Here is an 18,818-nt window from a genome sequence, read left to right on the forward strand (position 1 = left end):
CCTAGAACAATGGCAGATGAACCGTGGCCCCCCAAGTCTGCTGAGTGCATCCTGTGTGCTGACGCGTGTTGTTCATTGTCGGGAGGTGGGAGTAGTGGGGAGAAAAGCCGGTTTCTGTGTTGGCATCCGGTAAACCGGTAAAACCGGAAGGGATTTCCAACTGCTGCAATCACCAGGATGAGTCCCACATGCCCCAGAATGAGAACACAAACATTGCCTCCTGGGTGGAGGGGAGACCAGTCAGCAGCTCTCCCTGCAGGCCAAGGTCTAAACCAGCCCAAGGGTCTCAATGCCTTCTACCAACCACCTTGCCTGGGATCCAGCAGGGTCAGTTTCAAAGGCCTTGTCCTTCCCTAGAGATGTGTGTGACATAGATGCTCGGTCCCTTCCACCTCCTGTCCCATCTAGTGTTTGCGGGAGGCATAACAAGTCATGCTTGTACAAGAGGGACCTGGAGATGTCCACCCCCTCCCCTGAAAGTCTCCAAGACTTCCTTCCCACTGCCCTCCAGATTAAGCCCAAAGTTCAAGACCAATTCATGGACCCTTCAAAATCTCTCAGGCTTCTTCCCAGCCCCTGGCTACTCCCTGGCCCTGTGGCGTTTACTCCAGGCTTCTTTCCAGTCCAGGACTTCCCTCATGCCTCTCTCTGCCCATCAACACATTCTTCCCACCTCTCTTGCCCCTCTATATGCTGGCCTCTGCCAGGATGCCTTCCCCAGCCCCAGGCTTCACCAGCCACTGGAGTCACTGACCCCTACCACAGCCTGCTCTCCCACTCTCTAGTCCTGGCTCAAATCTCCATGGAGTTCTTTCTAATGCCTGTGGTCCTCCCCTACACAGTAAGTGCAAACTACCAGAGGCCGCGGGGCATTTTCCATTTTATTCCCAGCACCTGGTGTGTACTCTGCCTTCCGCGTGGCTTCGTTAATGTAAAATGAACTCAGGCGTGCATGAGTGAGCCAAGCGATAAAGAATAGGCCATTGAACCTGGCTACTCAGTTCTCCTCCCAAAGCCCTGTACCCTTGCTGTCCTCTGCCCATCTCCTAGTGTGCCTAACATCCTGGGTCCTCAAAGGGCTTTGCCTGGCCTCCAAGGCTCTCCCACCAAACCCACATGTGCCCAGCAGGTCCTGTCCCATGTGTACCCAGCCCTCAGCTCTCTGGAAGCCCTGGACACAGGTATCTTGTGAGATGGCACGGGGCACCAGTGGACAGTCAAGGACGCTAGAGTCTCTTCGAGCCAGGGAGCTGGTGGGGAGGGGTATTGATTCACACCCTGGGATCCTAAACCCTCCACCCTCACCTCCCTGTGAGACAGCTCGTGGACACTTGGAGCCTGGTAGCCAGTCTGTGCCAGGAACGGGCAGTACTCGTGGGTGCTTCTCTACCCGTTTGCTTCTGTTTGGGGTCCTTGGAAAGGACCTGGGTCAAATCTCCATTGCACTGAGAAGGACCCAAGATCCATATTGGCCTGAGATCACACAACATTGGCAAAGCAAGGCTGGAAGCTTTTGCTTTCAGCTCTGTTCTTTTCCTAGCACCTAGACTAAGGCCTGGCCTAAATCCACTGCATTTGTTGCATGACAGACTAAGAGGCAGTCACTGTCCTAAAAGCCTTCAGGCTCTCTCTCCCTGCTAGCTGAGCCCTGGAACCTTCGGGGTGGTGCTTCCCAAAACGCAGACGAGGCTGTCCCAGAGAAACCACCCATTGAGTACCCAGGCCTTGGTGTCTGGAAGCCCTGGGCACAGGCATCACGTGAGAGGGCCCAGGACTCTGTCAGAGAGTACCCCTGTGGCCTAAGTTCCTTATGAGGAACAGACATGGGGAAAGCCCAGGTAGGCTTTCCCCAGTGAGCCACGGAAGCTCATCAGAGTTGTTGAGACTGGAGAATGTTCCCCCACATTCTTGTAGTCCAGGTTACAGGGTTCAGGTGTCCTTTCCACAGCTGAAGACTCAAAGCAGTGACAGGTTTTATCAAGTCACCAGGTAGCTTAGTGGTACAGGAGCCAGAATCTGGGAACTGAAGGAGGAAGCCTCCAGGTCAGAGAGGAGGGGACTGGAACTCAGCGTGTAGCTGGCAGGGCCCAGGAAGAGCCAACATGGAGCAAGGATCTGGGAGAAGCTATCTGTGCAGGGGTTGCCACTGTAACGGCAGAGCATCAGGGACACGCAGGAAGCAAACATACAGGGGACACAAAGTAGCAGAAAACATGAGGGGCCAGGCCAACCCAGGCTCAGTGGACTTCCCCATCACCCCAGGCTCAGCATCACCCCACTCGAATGCTCCCAATCCAGGCTTCCCAGGAGAGACTGGCACCACCTAAAGCCACATCCTTCTCCAGATGCCAAGATGAAGCAAAGATTCTGCCTCCCTGAGTCCCTCTCAGGGCCACCCTCTCCCTCCTGCCTGATCTGGAGGCTGGGTACACTTTCGATGATACCCGAGAAATGAATGCAGGAATAATTCCTAACTGGTATCACTTCCCACCCCTTTGACACCACGTTCTTTTGCTGTCCTGCGGTCCTGATGCAAGAGCCGGCACACAGATAGAAACCTCGTCATCACTCAGCCTTCCCCTCCATAAGGTGGGTACCACGGATGAGCCTTCTCTGGCTGGTCCCTGGGAGTGTGGACTGGAACCACGGGGACGAATGTGAAGGTGAGCAGGCGGGACATAGGCCGATCTGGTCTGGGTGTGACCTCTGTCAGCTTCGTCAGAACCCTGCGTCTGTCCCCACAACCGTCTCATCCCAGCAACCCCAGCATGTGCACCTCCATCATCCTTCCTCCCCGCCCCCAGGCACCACTTCCAGTTCCATCCATGGTATACGGTGAACCACATTTAATTATTTCCCCTCAAGGAATAGAAGAATCACGGAGTCGAGAAAGGCTAAAGAATTAACTGGAGAAAAACAGAAATATATTAAGCTTTTGGTCGGGGGGGGAGGTGCACACTCAGTCTCTCACACACCCATTTTCTGTATTTCCACCTGTGCACACGTCCCTGCTCCCAGACACACGTGAGTACGCTCAGGCACACACATTCTCACAGACATCATCACACACTCCCAACAGGCACAGCACGCGTCCCCTCCTGCTCTCAGCCCTAGGACACCAGAGGCTGGGGAGACCTACGGTCCTTCTCCCCAGGCTACCTCGCTACTGCATCGAAGCCAGACTAACTCCAGCTACAGAGGACCTTCCCAGGACTCTGCGAGCCACGCGTTGGGTGGAAGATGCCAAGGCCACGGGAACTGTCAGACGATTCTGTTCTCCAGGACAGCCAGCCGCTTGCTCAGAGCTTCCAGTGGACTTGGAGTTAAGGGCAGGAGCAGGTGGTCAGAGCTGGGAGTAATGACCTGACCCCACTTCTGGATTCCCCTAGGAGCGACATCCAGAACTTTCTCTCACTCCCTTCCACTCCACCAAAGCCCAGGAGTGCTTAGTCCTGGGGAATTCCTGAGACTGGCGAGCTGTCAGGGCTGGGTCCGCCTCTGAAGTTTGCCAAGTCACCAGGTGCCTGAGAAAGGAGCCCATGAGCTCCACATTTGGAGAGCAGGTCCAGATTCCATCTGTGCCCCATCCCTAGAACTTGGCTTCTGCCTCAGTTTCCCTGCCATATGGGAGCTACTGAGTTTGACAAGGTTCATTGCCAGGCAGTTGCCAGCCTTGCTAGCCAGACGCCAGGCCTTAGCAGGAGGGGGCTGCCCCAAGCCTATACCTAAAGCTAGACCCTCTGTGGTCATGCCCCGATATCCTGGCCCTCTGTGCTTCTCCCACCCTCCTCACCCCTGCCCTCCACAGCCTGAGCAAGGATATGCTTCCTGGTTAGGGCCTGCAGAAGATCCTCCACCTTGGCCTCAAATCTCACTATGGACTCACAAGCACATGGGTCTTCCTCTGCGGTAGAGAGAAGAGAGGGAGGGAAGACCACTGCTGAGCAGTGGGAGGGACTGGGGCCAGTCACTGCTGGGGCTGACACAGGGGAGACTTGGGGAGGAGGGGGAATGGAATCTGGGAGGACAGAAGGAAGAATAGCAGGAGGACATCAGGGGCTTTAGATGGCGCCCCCAGGAGTGATGAAGAGGAGCTTTGGTTGTCCTCAGAGCCCTGATAGGGAACTGGGTTGAGTACCTGCTTTGTGGGGATGCTCATGTCATCTTAGCTGAAGGTTCATCTGGGTCTGACATCTGGAGTGTGTGCTTGTGCGTATGTGTGTATGTGTGTGTGTGTGTGTACGTATGTTCCTGTGTGCATGCACGTACATGTGGCAGGTATTGCCATCTATCTAGTTTTTTGAGACCTAGTCTTGAAGCTCACCAAGTAGGTTAGGCTGCCTAACCAGCAAGCCACAGGGATCTGCCTGTCTTTGCCCCCTTAGATGTGGATTACAAGCATGCCACACCTGACTTTTTAATGTGTTTTTTATGTATGTGGGTGTTTTGCCTGAATGTAAGTATGCATACTATGTCCATGCAGGGTCCTCAGAGGCCGGAAGCAGGTGTCAGACCCACTGAAACTGTAGCTACAGACAGTTGTGAGCTACCACATGGGGGCTGGGAGTCAAAGTTAGGTCCTCCAGAAAGAGCAGCCAGTGCTCTTAAGCACTGAGCCATGTCTCCAGCCCTCTGGCTGTTTTGTTTGATTTCTGAGATGGACCGGAGGGATAGAACTCAGGTCTTCATGTTTGCAAAGCTGGCACATTACCAACTAAGTTCTCTCCACTACCCAGGAGCCCAGACTTCTTACCACAAGGATCGACCATGGGCCAAGACATCAGTAGAGCCAGGAAGGCAACAGGGTTCAATCCTGGCTACAACAATCAACAGTGGTCCCACTCCTTCTGCCTTTGCTTTCCTGGCTATAAAACAGGACCATGATCTTCCTACCAAATGGGACAAATGACAGAACGTGCAGACCACTGAGGATAGCACTGATCAAGGACGGGGGTGGGGTGGGGGGTCAGCATGCCTCGGCTGGTACTGACTTAGCCAACCCAGTGCTGGTGCTGCCACCACTGTGCCACTTTGCTTTGCCCAGGCCACACTCAGACCCAGGGTGGCTCTATTCCCCACAGAGCTCCTCCCTTTGACAGCCCCTGGGCTGGCTCACCCACACAGATTTTCTTCTGCAACTTCTTGCCGATCTGGTTGATGGTCTTGAAGTCGGCTGTGTAGAAGTAGTGGTCGGCCACCGGCTCAGAGGCAATCTCCCTCAGCTCCTCCTCCACAGCGTTGCCCACGCCCACCGCAAACATCTTAAAGCCTGTCAGAGGAACCAAACACAGAAGGCTGGCCTCCAGGCGGGCTGGCCCAGAGATGGGTGAGCCTCCTGGGGAATGCCTAGACTGTCTGTGCAAGACACTTCCTGGTGGCAGCTGCTGGAATTGCAGGCACAGTGCCTGTACCAAGAACAAATAGATCTGCCATGTTGGCTGAGGTTCTGCTATGTGTTCAGTAATGTTTGTACTGCAAGCATCATCTGACCCTCAAAACATCTGTCTGATGGTTTGTATTTTCCTCATTTGGTTAAAATGGTATAACCTGTCTTAAAGTGTGGTTGTTTCCCAACAGTTGGTGCATTCTTGGGAACCAACATTCTGCTGGGAGTTGTGGGAACTCTTTCAGCCAATAGCCTTTAAGATACCAGCCCACTTTGGGTGTGGACTCATGTACTATAAGAATAGATAAAAATCATGTGCGACCGCTTTTTCTGCTGGATTTGGTTCCAGTTCCCAGCTCATGCAGAGAACTGTGGATGGCTACCCTTACTGTGAGTTTATCCCCAAATAAATAAACATTTGTTATTCTCCTTTCCAGGCTATTGTTGATATTACTACAGCTGGGAAGGTTGAAAGTCTCAGCAACAAAGGGACCTAGAACAAGCCACCCGGTCCTCCAGAGCCTCAGTTTTATCATGGGTATAAGAGAGAAATGATCTAACAAACACCTCCTTATTTGAAGTAATCTAGGTTTAAACGTTTATCGGAAGTCACAGAGAAAGCTACAGTATTACTGTGCCTATAGGTATCCCTGGTCATCAGTGGGGTCCAGAAGCCAGGCAGGAAACACATACCGAGGTCCTTGGCCTTCCTGGCAGCATCATTAATATAGTCCTGGCTCCTGCCGTCAGTGAAGACAATGCCCACCTTCTGGGCGCCAGGCCTTGCCCCGCTGGACACGGTGAAGGAATTATCTATGAGATACTTAAGGGCAGCGCCAGTCATGGTGCCCTTCTCCATGTAGGACATGTTCCTCACAGCCGCCTTGATGTCCTTCTTGGTGTGGAAGCGGCCAAGCGGGAACTCCTGGCGTATTGAGCTTGAGTACTGCACCAGCCCCACCTGGGCCAGCCTGTCTGACACATCCAGAGTGTCCACAATCTGGTTGATGAACTTCTTCACCAGCTCAAAGTTCTCAGGCCGCACGCTCTTGGATCCATCAATGAGGAAGACCAGGTCGGTGGCTGAGCCACTCCCACCGCCACTGCAAACTGAGGAGAGCACAGTGACAGGAGGGTGACGCTTGAGGACATGGTCATCCATTGCCACCTTCACCTGGCCACTCAACTGTGTGCAAGCTCTGGACTCAGGGGTCACCCTTTTTGTGTCTCAGGCTTCCCTCTACAAAGCCAGATTTCCTGGCTGCATTTTACGGCATAGGAAACAGCTGGGGAATCACACAGCTCAAAACCGGTGACACCAAGACATCAGCTCAGGATCTGTGCCTCGCCCTACCTCAACACACCGTACCTAGTGCAATGAGAGGGAGTCAGAAGTCAGGAGGGAACCTCCCACACAGTTAAGAGGTTCTAGAAAGCATCTGCCTACTTTGTAGATCAGTCCAAAAGCAGAGAACACTAAATCTCGGATGGGTGTCCTGGGAAGCGGCCAGGATCATCTCCCACCTCCCTCCCCAGGGTCTTCCCAGGTTCATCCACTGACCATTGCAGGTCTTGCCGTCACTGTTCAGGGTGAAGCCCTCGTGGCAGGCACAGGTGTAGGAGCCTGGAGAACTGACGCACACCTGCTCACAGTCATGGTCCCCTGTGGCACACAAGTCTGACACCACTGGGAAGACAAGAGGAGGCCAGATATCACACTCACAATGCTTGCTCATCTCAGCTCCTCCCTGCCCATGAAGACCGGACCCTGGCACATTCAAGGAAACTGAGACTCACACACAACCCACACTGGATAGAGCCCAGTTCCCACACTCTCAACCCAGGGTGGCATTGCTTAGCCAGAGCCAGGGTCCCCCAAAAAAGGGATAATGCTGCTAGTGGAAACCAAAGCCCCCTGCAACGGTAGAGGCCACGGGGGCAGGGTCTCTTGTACGTCCTGTCTACTCCTGTAGCTGAGTCTCTACAACTCACATGACAATAAGCACAGAACACACAAATCCCATGATAAAAAGGCTGTTGCAAGCTGGGAGCTAGTGTTGTGCCTTGCATGACCTAGTTAATCATCACAGTAAGGAATGGGTTCTGAGCCCCATTACCTACATGGGGAGGAGTGGGCCCCAACCTCATCCCTGGTCCAACTCTATGCCTTGTGACTAGTCACATCCCCAAGAAATCCTCAACCCCAACCCACAAAGGACTCCAAATCTTCCCAGGCCCCAGACCCTCCTGCATCATGGAAACCTTTGGTGCTGAGATCTACCTGGTAGGTTGGGTTTGGTTTGGTTTTGTTGTTTTGTTTTTAAAATTCTCCCCTAATGGGTTCAAGCCCACCCTTGGTCCCTGTAAAGTCATCCTATAAAAAGGTTCTTGAACTTCAGGCTGGGGTACTTCCAAAATCTGGAAACACCCCCCCATTATTGGTCAAGCCTGGATGTACTACCCCACCTCAACCTATGCTAGGTTCCACTCCTAAGTCATGGAGGCCTTACCCTCGACCTCATCATGATACTGATGCTAACAGTCCTTAACACTACCCATCCTGGCTCTTTGATCTCACAAGTCCCTAGCCTGTCACCCTGTCCCAGTCCCACCCCTAGGACTAGCCCCTCCCAATGCCCACTCTGCACTGCTACTGTGCTCTGCCCCCAGACCCTCCCTCCCACGTTTATTCTCTGTCTCCACCCTTGCTTCACCCCATCTCCACCATCCCAGGCCGGGCTCTGAGATCAGCTCCATCCTGTCCCATGGTCCCCAGAGTTAGTCAACCCTTGTTGACTCTTAACCCTTCTTCAAGCCAACCTCTGTCCAGGCCCCGCCCCCAGGCCTGCTCGGCCCCGCCCCTCCCGCACGCGCACCACATAGGGCCTCCTGGAACTTCTTAGACAGCTTCTCGATGACATTGTAGCTCTCCACGTAATCCACGTGCTCTTCTTGCGGCTCGCTGGCGATCTGTCGCAGCGTGGCTTTGTCCACGCGGCCCACGCCGATAGCGAACAGCTCGATGCCGCTGGCCCGCGCGCGCGCAGACACGTCCCGCACGCTGTCCTGGGGTCTCCCATCAGTCACCACGATGACAACCTGCACGCGGGGGCATGTGAGGACCGGCTCCAACAAACCCTCAAGACAAGAGTCTGAAAGGCATCGGAATTCGCCCAGGGGCACACACACACACACACACACACACACACACACACACACACATTAGAAAAGAGATCCCACTAGCCATGGAGGCTACAGACTTTTTCTGACTGTGGGAGATGAGGACTGAGGTGTCTCCCTTCTGACTCCAGTCTCTGGAGCCTCCTCCATCAGTCCTGGGGTCCCACCTCCTGAGAACAAACAGGAACTTTGAAAACACGGCCCAGTGTCTTCCTCACACTCAAGCTTTCTGGGGCCTCCAGATGCCGAGAACCACGCCCTGGTGACTGTGGCTTCTGGTCTCCCTGAGGTTCCCGTGGTCAGCGTGGGAGAAAATGCCCAGGCAAGAAACTAACCCCTTGCAATTCTTCATAATGACCACCAGAGGGAAGCCGAGTCTCATAAATAAAGATGGGGCACCTCCAGGATATAGCTGTGTTGTTTGGGTCCCCTAGGAAAATCAACCCCCCCCCCAAAAAAAAATCCAGAGAACCAAGCCACTAAAAGAAAATGCCCTTCTGTCCTCCTCCACTACCCAGGATGACACCTACCCCTTACAGGGAAGAAGAGCCTGCCGACTGCTCCCCTCCCCCATGCTCTTGCTCAGTGCCTTAAAAAGAGGGGCTCCAAGCCTGGCAGTGTCCTGGTGCCTGATATGAAGTAGTTAAGGCAAGTATGGGCCAGAACCTGGTCTCCTTCCCTGTGTCCCTCTTTGCTTACCCAGGGTCTCTGCCTCTGTGAAAGGCATGGGGCCACAGGGAGTGAGATGAGTCACCTGCAGAAGCCCCAAAGGATCAACTGCTATTTCAGAACCATCACACTGTCCCCTGGGAAGTGATTCTGCACATTCCTCCCCTCGGGGACCTAGCTGTGACTCTGAGGTGTCACACTCCACCCAACCCCTGTGGTTTCTAGCTTCTACCCAACCTTGGGACTTCTAAAGGTCCCACCAGGTGTCCACCCCCCAGCAGGCCCCCTGTGACCTGCTGGGAGAGTGTTGTCCTCATCAGCACTCTGAGGCCACCAGTCTGATCTAGGGGACCAGTTGACTCTAGAGATCTACAGGCTGCAGATAGCACGGGTCACCTCTCTCTCCATCAGCATCCGCTGGAGCTACCCCAGCCCCTAAGCACGGCCGTCGGCCCCAGCTCCTGTACCTCGTGGTAAATCATTAGAGCAGCATCACAAAGTAGACCACCAGCGTCTGGTGTCACTTCTCTGGGGACTGGGGGTAGCTGAGATTGTGTGTCACCGTCCCTGAACACTCCTGCCACTGAGAATTTGGACACACTGCTAGAGCTTTCTGTACCGTTTCCCCTGTGTATTCAATGGAGTTATCAGCATCAGGCATTGGTCTCCGGTGAGCAAGAAAGTGGGCTACCGAGAGTGAGGAAGGGGCTCAGGGCAGGGAAATGGTGGCTTCTCAAGCCAACAAAAGCGGGCATGGGGACAAACTCAGAGAAAGGGCGATGTGGGAAGAAAGCCTGTGTGTGGCTCAGCACATGCCTGGGGCCCTCTGTGATGGTAACTCTGGGGACTGTCTCACCTTCCCAAGCACAGGCTGACAAAGTACACAGGTGTGCCATGTAGGGCATGCTGGGTACCAGGCACCTTGTTGAGCCAAGCTGCAAGAGAGGTTATCAGTACCCCATTTCATAGGTGCAGTAACTGAGGAGCTGTGCTTAAAAGTAGAGTATCTGGAGTGGCCATGCGGCATCAAGGCTGCTGAGTCCTTATTGCCGCCACCTGGCCTGCCTTTCTCCACTTCAAAGAAGATTCCCAACCCTAGCTCTGCCACTTCCACGGCGTGGTGTTTGTAATGACCTTCCATCCCCGAAACAGCTGCCCCACGGGAAGACGCCAGGCAACGCTCTGAACAGAGAGGCCTGGAGAACTCGATGGCATCAACCCTGAATCCTACTCCAATCAGCCAATGCTCCGTACCTTGCTGATGTCAGGGGATTTGGTACGCCCCCCCTCAGCATCACTCAAGGCCTTGGTGATGGCGTATTGCAGGGCCAGGCCAGTCATGGTGCCCGTGGACAGCGGCTGGATGCGGCGCACAGCTTGCAGCAGCGAGGCCTTGGAGCCGTGGGCCCGAAGTGGGAACTCAGGCTTGACGGTGCTAGCATAGTTGATCAAGCCAACTCGGGTGGCGTTGGGCCCCACATCCAGCGACTCGATGACCTGAGACAGGAACACCTTCACCTTCTCAAACTCCACGGGTCTCACGCTGCGGGAACTATCAACGACAAATACCAGGTCCGTGGGGCGTGTCCGGCAGAGGTGCCCTAGGAGGGGCAGGGGGGTGGGGAGAAAGCAGAGAGACGGAGCAAATGTTAGAGGAGTAGCCTCGGACTCCAGAGAGGTCAGTGTGGGCCTCAGTGGTCCCGCTATATCCTCAGCTCAGTGTGTAGTCTCGGGCACGCGGCTCAGCCCGTGGGGAGAAAGACGGGAGACCCCTCTTATCTTGGGCCACACATTCTCTCTTGAGCCTTCCTCATCTGAGCAGCGGGCTGATGGCACCTCTTTGCGGAATCCTCCGAAAACAAGCAAAGATGCGTAGAGGCCAGCGGGACTTGCTGGCAGAACGTTAGGCAGGACAATGAGCGGCCTCCAGGGTGGGCACGGCCGGCCGTAAGAGCCAACACGGTACCCATTCGCACAGCTCATTTTCATCAACAAATTTAGAGCCACTTCCCTCCCAGGACATGGAAGGAGCAGCAATTCCTAGAGGCACTTTGTCATCCTGGCCAGGTGGCCCCAAGACACCCCCAGGAACAGTATTCCTCCAGACCCCAAGGCAGCACCAGTGACCGCGAGTGCCAGCCGTGGAAGGAGGCGGGCTTGGGTTCAGTCCCTGCTTCGGCTGCTCTGTGACCCCAGGGCAGAGGCAGCACTTTTTGAACCTCATTTCCCATCTGTGCAGAGGGAGACGAAGCTGAGGACCAGAGGTCTTGGTTCTGCAACCGAAATGGGCTCTGTGACACACTGCCCTGCCCAGCCCTGCCACACAGAAACAAATCCATTCCCTAAGGACACAAGGGACCAGAAAACGAAAGATGTGCCAGGGTTCTTCGCGATTGACAGCCTGCTCCCTGCCAGCTTAGCCTCCAAATGAGTGGACTGGGGTCCAGAGAGACAGAGTCATATCCCAGCCTCCTAATGGACCTGACCCCTAGTGGCTCTGGGGCTATCTCACAGGCCAAGCTGAGGCAGGTCTTCCTCCTACAGCCTCAGTTTCCCCATCTGTACTGGTACGGCTGAGCACCTGAGAGCTGCCAGAGCACTGCACAGCTCCAGAAAGACGGATGGAAGCTGAACAGACACCCGGTCTCCAAATCTGCACTCACAGAGCCCTGAGCCCAGTACTGCTCCCAACTCTGGCTGGCTCTTTGGAGGTTCCTGGTCCCCACAGCATGTGTGGCCCTGAGGGTCACCTGCCCCAGCCCTCACTGACACCAATATCCCCACTGTCATTCCTATACTGACACCCCCAAACCCTGATTCCCATTTAGCCTCCATCCGTATCTGTGCCTGGATTCTCACACCGTTTGTCAGGGGCCGTGGATCCAGCATCCCCATTATCCATGGTCCCCTTACCTCTGGGCTGAGAGACGAGGCCATGGCTACCAGGGACCTGTAGCACCAACAGCAACAGCAGCAGGCTACAGAGCGCAAAGATTGGGCCAGTGGGGACTTTCATGGTTGCGGCAACAGGGACAGCAGTGGCACACCGGAGGGGCCAGAGGGAAGGGTCTTATCAACCCGCTGGGCAGGGGACAGCACCTCGGCCCCAACCCCCGGGGGGCGGGGCCAGGCTGAATGGAGGTGTGTGTCCCTGGAAAGGGAGGGTGGAAGCAGTTGGCCACAAGAGCCCCTTTGCCTGCAGAAGCGACTCAAGCCACAGCTGGAATTCAGGAAATCTCAGGTGGGTGGGGGAGGCCGCTTTGGCCCGAGCCCGTGCTGACTTGGACCTACCACCCAGGGACACTCGAGCCCTTGCCCTACACTGCCCCTCATTCCTAAGTCCTCCCAAATCCCAAACCCACAATCCCAAACCCAGTTTCCTCGCTCAACCTGCTCCCTTGTCTCCTCAATGCGCACACCTTCTCCAGCTGTGCCAGTTCTCCTCAGAGGCCGCTGACTGAGCCGGGCAGGGCCATCTGCCCAGAACTTCCTTCTCACTAACTTCATCCCAGCACAATTCTCCCAGGTTGCGACTAGCACGGCCATGCTTAGCGTGCACAAGGCAGCACACAGGGTGGCGGGGAGGGGATAATGGCTAAAGGCAGATATGGGAGCCAGAGCATCTGCTGGTGTGACCTCCTGCAACTTGCTGCACCCCTCTGTGCCTCGTCCCTCTTCTGGGAGTGGGAACAGTGCCAGTGCTGTCTGCCAGCTAGAGAGACTGAGGGATTATCTGAGCCAGCCGTGCGGGATCACATCAGGGAGGCAATGAGAAGACAGGAGAAGGAAGATGAGGCAGGGGAGTACCACTGATGCACTTCACTGGTTTCAGAGAAGATCCCCGGCACAGCTGACCTAGTCCACGGCTCCATCTTCAGCAACCGCGGCATCATCCCTCACACTGCCTTGACGACCATGTACCGCCATCCTGTGTGCCACTCTTCTGCGTGTGTGCCCACAAACCTGTCAGGCAGTCTATCAGCCCAGAGAGGCCCAGAGAGGTTCAGCACCTAGCCCAAAGCTACCCAGCCGGTTCAAGGGCAGAGTCAAGACATCTTCCCCTTTGTGGCTACGTTAAAGAAAAATTGTTCTCTTTGCCTTCTCCCATTTGGTTTCATCTGACCCCAGTTCTCAGCCCTCTGCACTTCTGCCAACCCAGAGGTCTCTGCGCTGCTGACACCTTCCTTCCATTCCTTGGGGGTGGGGGGTGTCTGCACAGTCCCCAGAAATTGCAGCAGATATCCTGTCTCCCAAACTGTACTGTTTGGCTGTCCTCGCCACCCCGGCGTGGGGGTCCTTTTTGGCTCAGTTCCTTTCCCATTCCTGAGGCCCAGGGACAATGATAAACAAAGAAGTTTGTTAACTAGTATGGTAATGAGTGGGGTCCCATCTGGGTCACATGAGGGGTAGCAATGGCGACAGCGATGGTGTCCTCAGCGAGAGGTGCACGCTCAGGCTCTTGGCAGGGTGGACAGGGAGAGTTTGAGCCAGCACTCATCCTGCGGCTCAGGGGACAGAGCCTGTTGCTGGGCCCAGCTGGGCCCATGAAGCCGCCCTTTCAGCTTCTTCTGAATGGCCGGTCTGTGCCCCCAGAAGCAGCACAGGCGCCTTCTCTGTGTCGCTCCCCTAGTTAACAGAGTCCCAAAATATGCCACAGGTAGGCTTTCAGGAATGGCAAGGGTCGCAGAGAGAAGGACGGCTTTCACATTCCAGCATGGGGCCGACAGCTGGGGGCACCTGGAAGTTCAACCTATACATTGAGGACAGAAAAAGAAATATTTGTGTTTTGAAAATGTGAAACATTTTCCCTGGCCTAAACTCAGGAGCTCTGTGTGCTCCATTCCCATACCCAACAGCCTCCCAGAAATCTAAGGTGCCCAGGGTGGCTCAGGGAGTAGAGTGCTTACCACTGCCAAAGTACGACTCAGGACTCCCTCTCCAGTGCTCACATGCAGACCCAGCACGTTCCTCTCAGCCCAGGAAGCCTGCCCCCCTGCATCCACTGCCCATCACTGACTGTATTATTACTCAATCCCAAAATAAATCTTCATTACTTTTTTCCTAATGTTTTGAGACAGAGTCTCACCCTCTAGTGCAGAATGACCTCCAACTCACAGATCCCCCTGCCTCAGCTTTCCAGGTGCTGAGCTCAGAAGTATGAGCTCTACTCTGTGTGTGTGAGTGTTCACATGTGTTCGCGTGTATTATATGTGCATGTGTGTATGGAAGATTGAATTCAGCATGAGTGTCCTTCCTCTATCACACTCCACCTTAGTTTTTGAGACTGTGTGTGGTGGTTTGAATAAGAATGGCCACCATAGGCTATTTGAATGCTTCCAGGGAGTGGAACTGTGTAAAAGGATTAGAAGGATTAGGGGGTGTGGCCTTGTTGGAGTAGGTGTGGCCTTGTTGATGGAAAAGTGTTATTGAGGGTGGACTTTGAGGTTTCAAAAGCCCACAAGTCCTAATCTCTCTCTCTCTCTCTCTCTCTCTCTCTCTCTCTCTCTCTCTCTCTCTCTCTCTCTCTCTCTCTCTCTTTCTCCTCTCCTCTCTTCTCTCTCCCCTTTCTCTGCCTGCAGATCAGGATATAGTTCTCAACTACTTCTTCAACCCACCCCCACCATGATGACAGTGGACCAAAATGGAAACTGTGAACAATCCCCCAATTAAATACTTTCTCTTAGGATTTTCCTTGGTTGTAGTGTCTTCACAGCAATAGAATAGTGACTAAGACACAAGGTCTCTCAGTGAACCTGGAGCTCACCAATGCAGCTAGGCTGGCTCACCCATGCATCTAGGGGATCTGCCCGTCTCTGCATCTCATACCTAGTCCTGGGGTTACAGGCACCCATCACTATGTCCAGCTTTTATATGGACATACAAGAAATACGTCCACATATGGACTCAGGTCTTCATACTTGCTTATCAAGTGCTTTACCCGCTAAGCCACCTCCCGGCATATATAACTTCTCTAATTCCTCCACCTCCTACCTCGATAACTCTGAAACAACTTGTATTTTAGAACTCCCTCCTCCTAATAAAATAACAGCCGTGAAATAGGTGGTTTGAGGCGCAGTTTCTATGTTTACTCTATTCGTAAATTCAAACTAGTTACATCTCAGCTTCCTCATTTGCATATCGCCCAGAACTATCTTACACTATGCCATGGGCCAGACTCACAGGGATCCTGGCTAGCAGGAAACACCTGAGAATTGAATGGAGCTGGGCTTGATGCCCTGTCCTGTTGCGTGCCCACTATGGTGGCTTCCAGAGGCTCCGTCTCCCCAACCCCTCTGTAAAGCTGAGGCCTTCAAGCTCCTATCACAGGCAAGAAAGGAGCACAGTGAGCGCTACGTGGACGCTTGTTTGCTCAGTACCTTCTGTGTCAGTCAGGGGAGATGAGAACGCAGTGACAAGCACACCTAGGGTCGCAGTGGCTTAGCACAGGTTTTGGCCCTGCAAGGGCCTGCCCCAGTGCTGCTCATGGTGGTGACCTGCTGAGTCCAAGTTCTACGTCCAGACACCTGGCTCATGTCTCAGACAAGGAGCACATGTCCCCTGACTTCCTGACGCCCCACCATGGACACACAGGGAGTGGCAACAGGCTGAGCCACTCTCTGTCATGGCTAACACTGATGGTCAACTTGAGGGGAGTCTACTTGGAGACCGGCCTCCAGGCACACCTGTGAGGAACTGTCTAGATTAGGTCAGCTCTGAGCATGCCTGGAGGGGTTACCTTGATTAGGATAATTGAGGTAGGGAGACTCACCCTAAATGTGGGCAGCCACCTGGACTGGGGTCCAGGACTGAATAAAATGGAGGAACAGAGCTGGGAAGTAGCACTTTATTGCTGTTTCCTGACTGCTGATGCAATACGACCAGCCACCCGGAACTCCTGCAGCCATGGCTTCCCTACCTCAAATTATGGGCCAAAACACCCCATCTCTTCCTTAAATTGAATTTCTTAGGTTATCTTGCCACAGAAACAGGAAAAATAGCCAATACATTATTCTGGGTGAAAAGGTATCTGGGGGCCCAGGTCACCCCCAGATCAGAAATCAAATGGCCAGAAGCTCTAGCAGACACATGTCATCCTGGCCTTGGAAGAAGAGGATTGCTTAAACATGGAGCTTAATACAAGCCTGGGTAACCAAGTGAGACTGTGTCTTAAAAATGGAAAAAAATTTCAGGCTTCCTGGTCAACCAAGTGATGTAATACCTCATACCTTGGGCTGTGCAGAAACCCAAGGTTCATCTAGACCAGAACATCCGAGAGTGGCTGCACAACCCATCCTATTGGAGAGCACATGGGCCAGAGGATGCTGGGCTGACTGCCCTGCTGGACCATCTGGAATTCACTATTCCCCAGACAGGCTGGGCGTTCACATCCAACTTTGGCTCTCCCATGCTGGCATCTTTTCCCTGCTGGGATATACCAGACAACTAACTGGGCAGACATCCTTCAAGATCCTTGGAAGGACCTGGCTAAGGGCACTGGTCCCCAGGAGCCCAAACTGTCAGGGTGGCACACATGCCTGTGGCTGCAGAGATCCACCCAGCTGCTGATTTCCACTCCACAGAGGCTCTGCCACCACCAAAGGCCCATGGAGGGCCCCAGCCCAAGCTCTCAGCCTGCTATTCCAACATGTAAAATGATTCTGTCACCTGTGGTCAGTGTCTACTCCAGGTGTTTCTAGGTTCTTGGCGTCTTGTTCCAGGAACTGAAATAAAGGCGCACAGCAATTGCAAAGCAACAAGGAACCTTTCTTCAAGGACAAAGGGATAGGACAGGTAGCTTTGCTGCAAGTGAGCTGCTGGCTGCCCAGTGAGAGAATGTTGAAGGGCCCTGGTTATTGTTTAGGGATGCCCTTTATGAGGTCCAAGGGAAAGATGAGCTGGTTTCCAGGGGGCTTATCAAGAGCGATTCTCTACGTTGATTGACAGATTCTGTAACCTTTTCCTGCCATGTTTGTCCCTTCCCATGATGCATCTGATTTTAACTATATGCACGCCCAATTACACTCAAGCAGAAGATGGTAATCGGGTCTTTTACCAGAGGACACAGTTTGTCTTACTAAGCATAGACCCAAAGCCAGTCACGTCTGCATCTGTCTAGTATCTGATATATCTAGGCATATTTGAATAAAAACTATTCACAAAAGGAAAATTTTTCTCTGTGTGTGCTTTTTGTTGTTGTTTTTCTTGGTGTGTGTGTGTGTGTGTGTGTGTGTGTAGGCACACACATTCCAGTGTGCATGTGGAAGTTGGAGAGAAGCTTTCAAAAGTCAGCTTTCTCCTACCATGTAGGTCCTGGGATCAAACTCAGGTTGTCAGCCTTGGTGGCAAACACCTTTAGCTGCTGAGCCATCTCACTGAGACATATATGGGGAGTTATTGGTGATTGGTAAATACATTCTACTGTTTGGAGCCGAATGAATGTGCAGCTCAATGCAGGTATAGTCTTGGATTACCAAGTACATTTTTTAGAAGAGGGTTGAGCACATAGTCCAAGCCAAGCCAAATCCCAGGTGCCAAGCTATTCCCTATGCTTGCCTGCCTCCATTCTATTATAAACTGGAGCTGCTGCCAAAAGCGATAGGATTGAATGGAATCCCCAGTCACCCCAAAGTCAAGCAGAAGCCAGGAAAGGGGGGGTAGCTAGTCAGCTGTCACAGAGCAAGTCCTACTCACATGAAGAGCTGTTTGACATCCAGGACCTACAAAAGAAAAGGGACCCTGCCATGTCAGCAGCTAGAACACTGCCTCTGTGGGATGAAGAGCCATCAGTGATGTCACATGATCTTGGGTCCTGTGAGGGGTCACACCAGCTGGAAGCCAAGTGCCAGATGAGGCAGGGGGTGTGCAGGGAAGCCAGCAGCTCGCACTGCTAATGTATGGGATCGCCTTCTACCCGGGGGACATTCTCTCCTAACATCCACCCACATGTCCACAGAGGGCACACACTTCTCTGCTTCCCTGGTCTGCGTACAAGAGCTGTGCAGAAGTCACCCTTGGGGTCCAGGGTAGGGGTGGGCACCAGCCTGACATCACATGTGGGTCATGGGTAAGGTTATAGCCTGCCTGCGTCTGATACCCCATATGTTTGCAGAGATAGAACATCAAAGGGCCCAGGCAATTGGGGGAACATTCTGCCACCACCATAGTCCCCAAGAAACCTATGCGTTCCTGCTCCATCACCCGGCAAGATTGTGCACATTCTAGCCGCTACCATCTTGCCGGCCCTACAACAGCCCCTCTCCCAGCTGGCTTCCTCCTGGCCTCCCACTCAGGCAGCCCCCGGGGGTCCCCATTCCCCATCAAAGAGGCCCTGTCTGAGCCTCAAGTAGAGCATTGAGAGGCCCCAACATGGACTGCCCACGCAACCACAGCCCGCTTGACTTGGCTGGCCACATGGACTACCCCAAACCCAGCTATTTCCTGTCCCTAGGCTGCCCCCTCCCCGCTGCCTGACCACAAGGCACAATCCCACCACACAACTCAGCACCAAGACTCCTGGCCAGCACTGGGGGCAGAGAGGGAGGAGGCAGATGTACACCCAGGCACGCCTGGTCCTTGGGATCCA

General features: G+C 53.8%; 1 protein-coding gene across 1 annotated transcript; it reads right to left on the minus strand.

Moving 5' to 3' along the window:
* Positions 1 to 3,261: 3,261 nt before the first annotated feature.
* Matn1 (matrilin 1) lies at positions 3,262 to 12,251 on the minus strand. Its single transcript, XM_038335343.1, has 8 exons — positions 12,149 to 12,251; positions 10,490 to 10,836; positions 8,263 to 8,485; positions 6,948 to 7,073; positions 6,080 to 6,496; positions 5,117 to 5,269; positions 3,824 to 3,904; positions 3,262 to 3,311 (listed from the first exon to the last, which is right to left on the minus strand). The coding sequence occupies exons 1-8, from the start codon at positions 12,249 to 12,251 to the stop codon at positions 3,262 to 3,264; spliced, it is 1,500 nt and encodes a 499-aa protein (XP_038191271.1).
* Positions 12,252 to 18,818: the final 6,567 nt, after the last annotated feature.

Source organism: Arvicola amphibius, chromosome 6, assembly GCF_903992535.2.
Source record: "Arvicola amphibius chromosome 6, mArvAmp1.2, whole genome shotgun sequence".
NCBI classification, from domain to species: Eukaryota; Metazoa; Chordata; class Mammalia; order Rodentia; family Cricetidae; genus Arvicola; species Arvicola amphibius.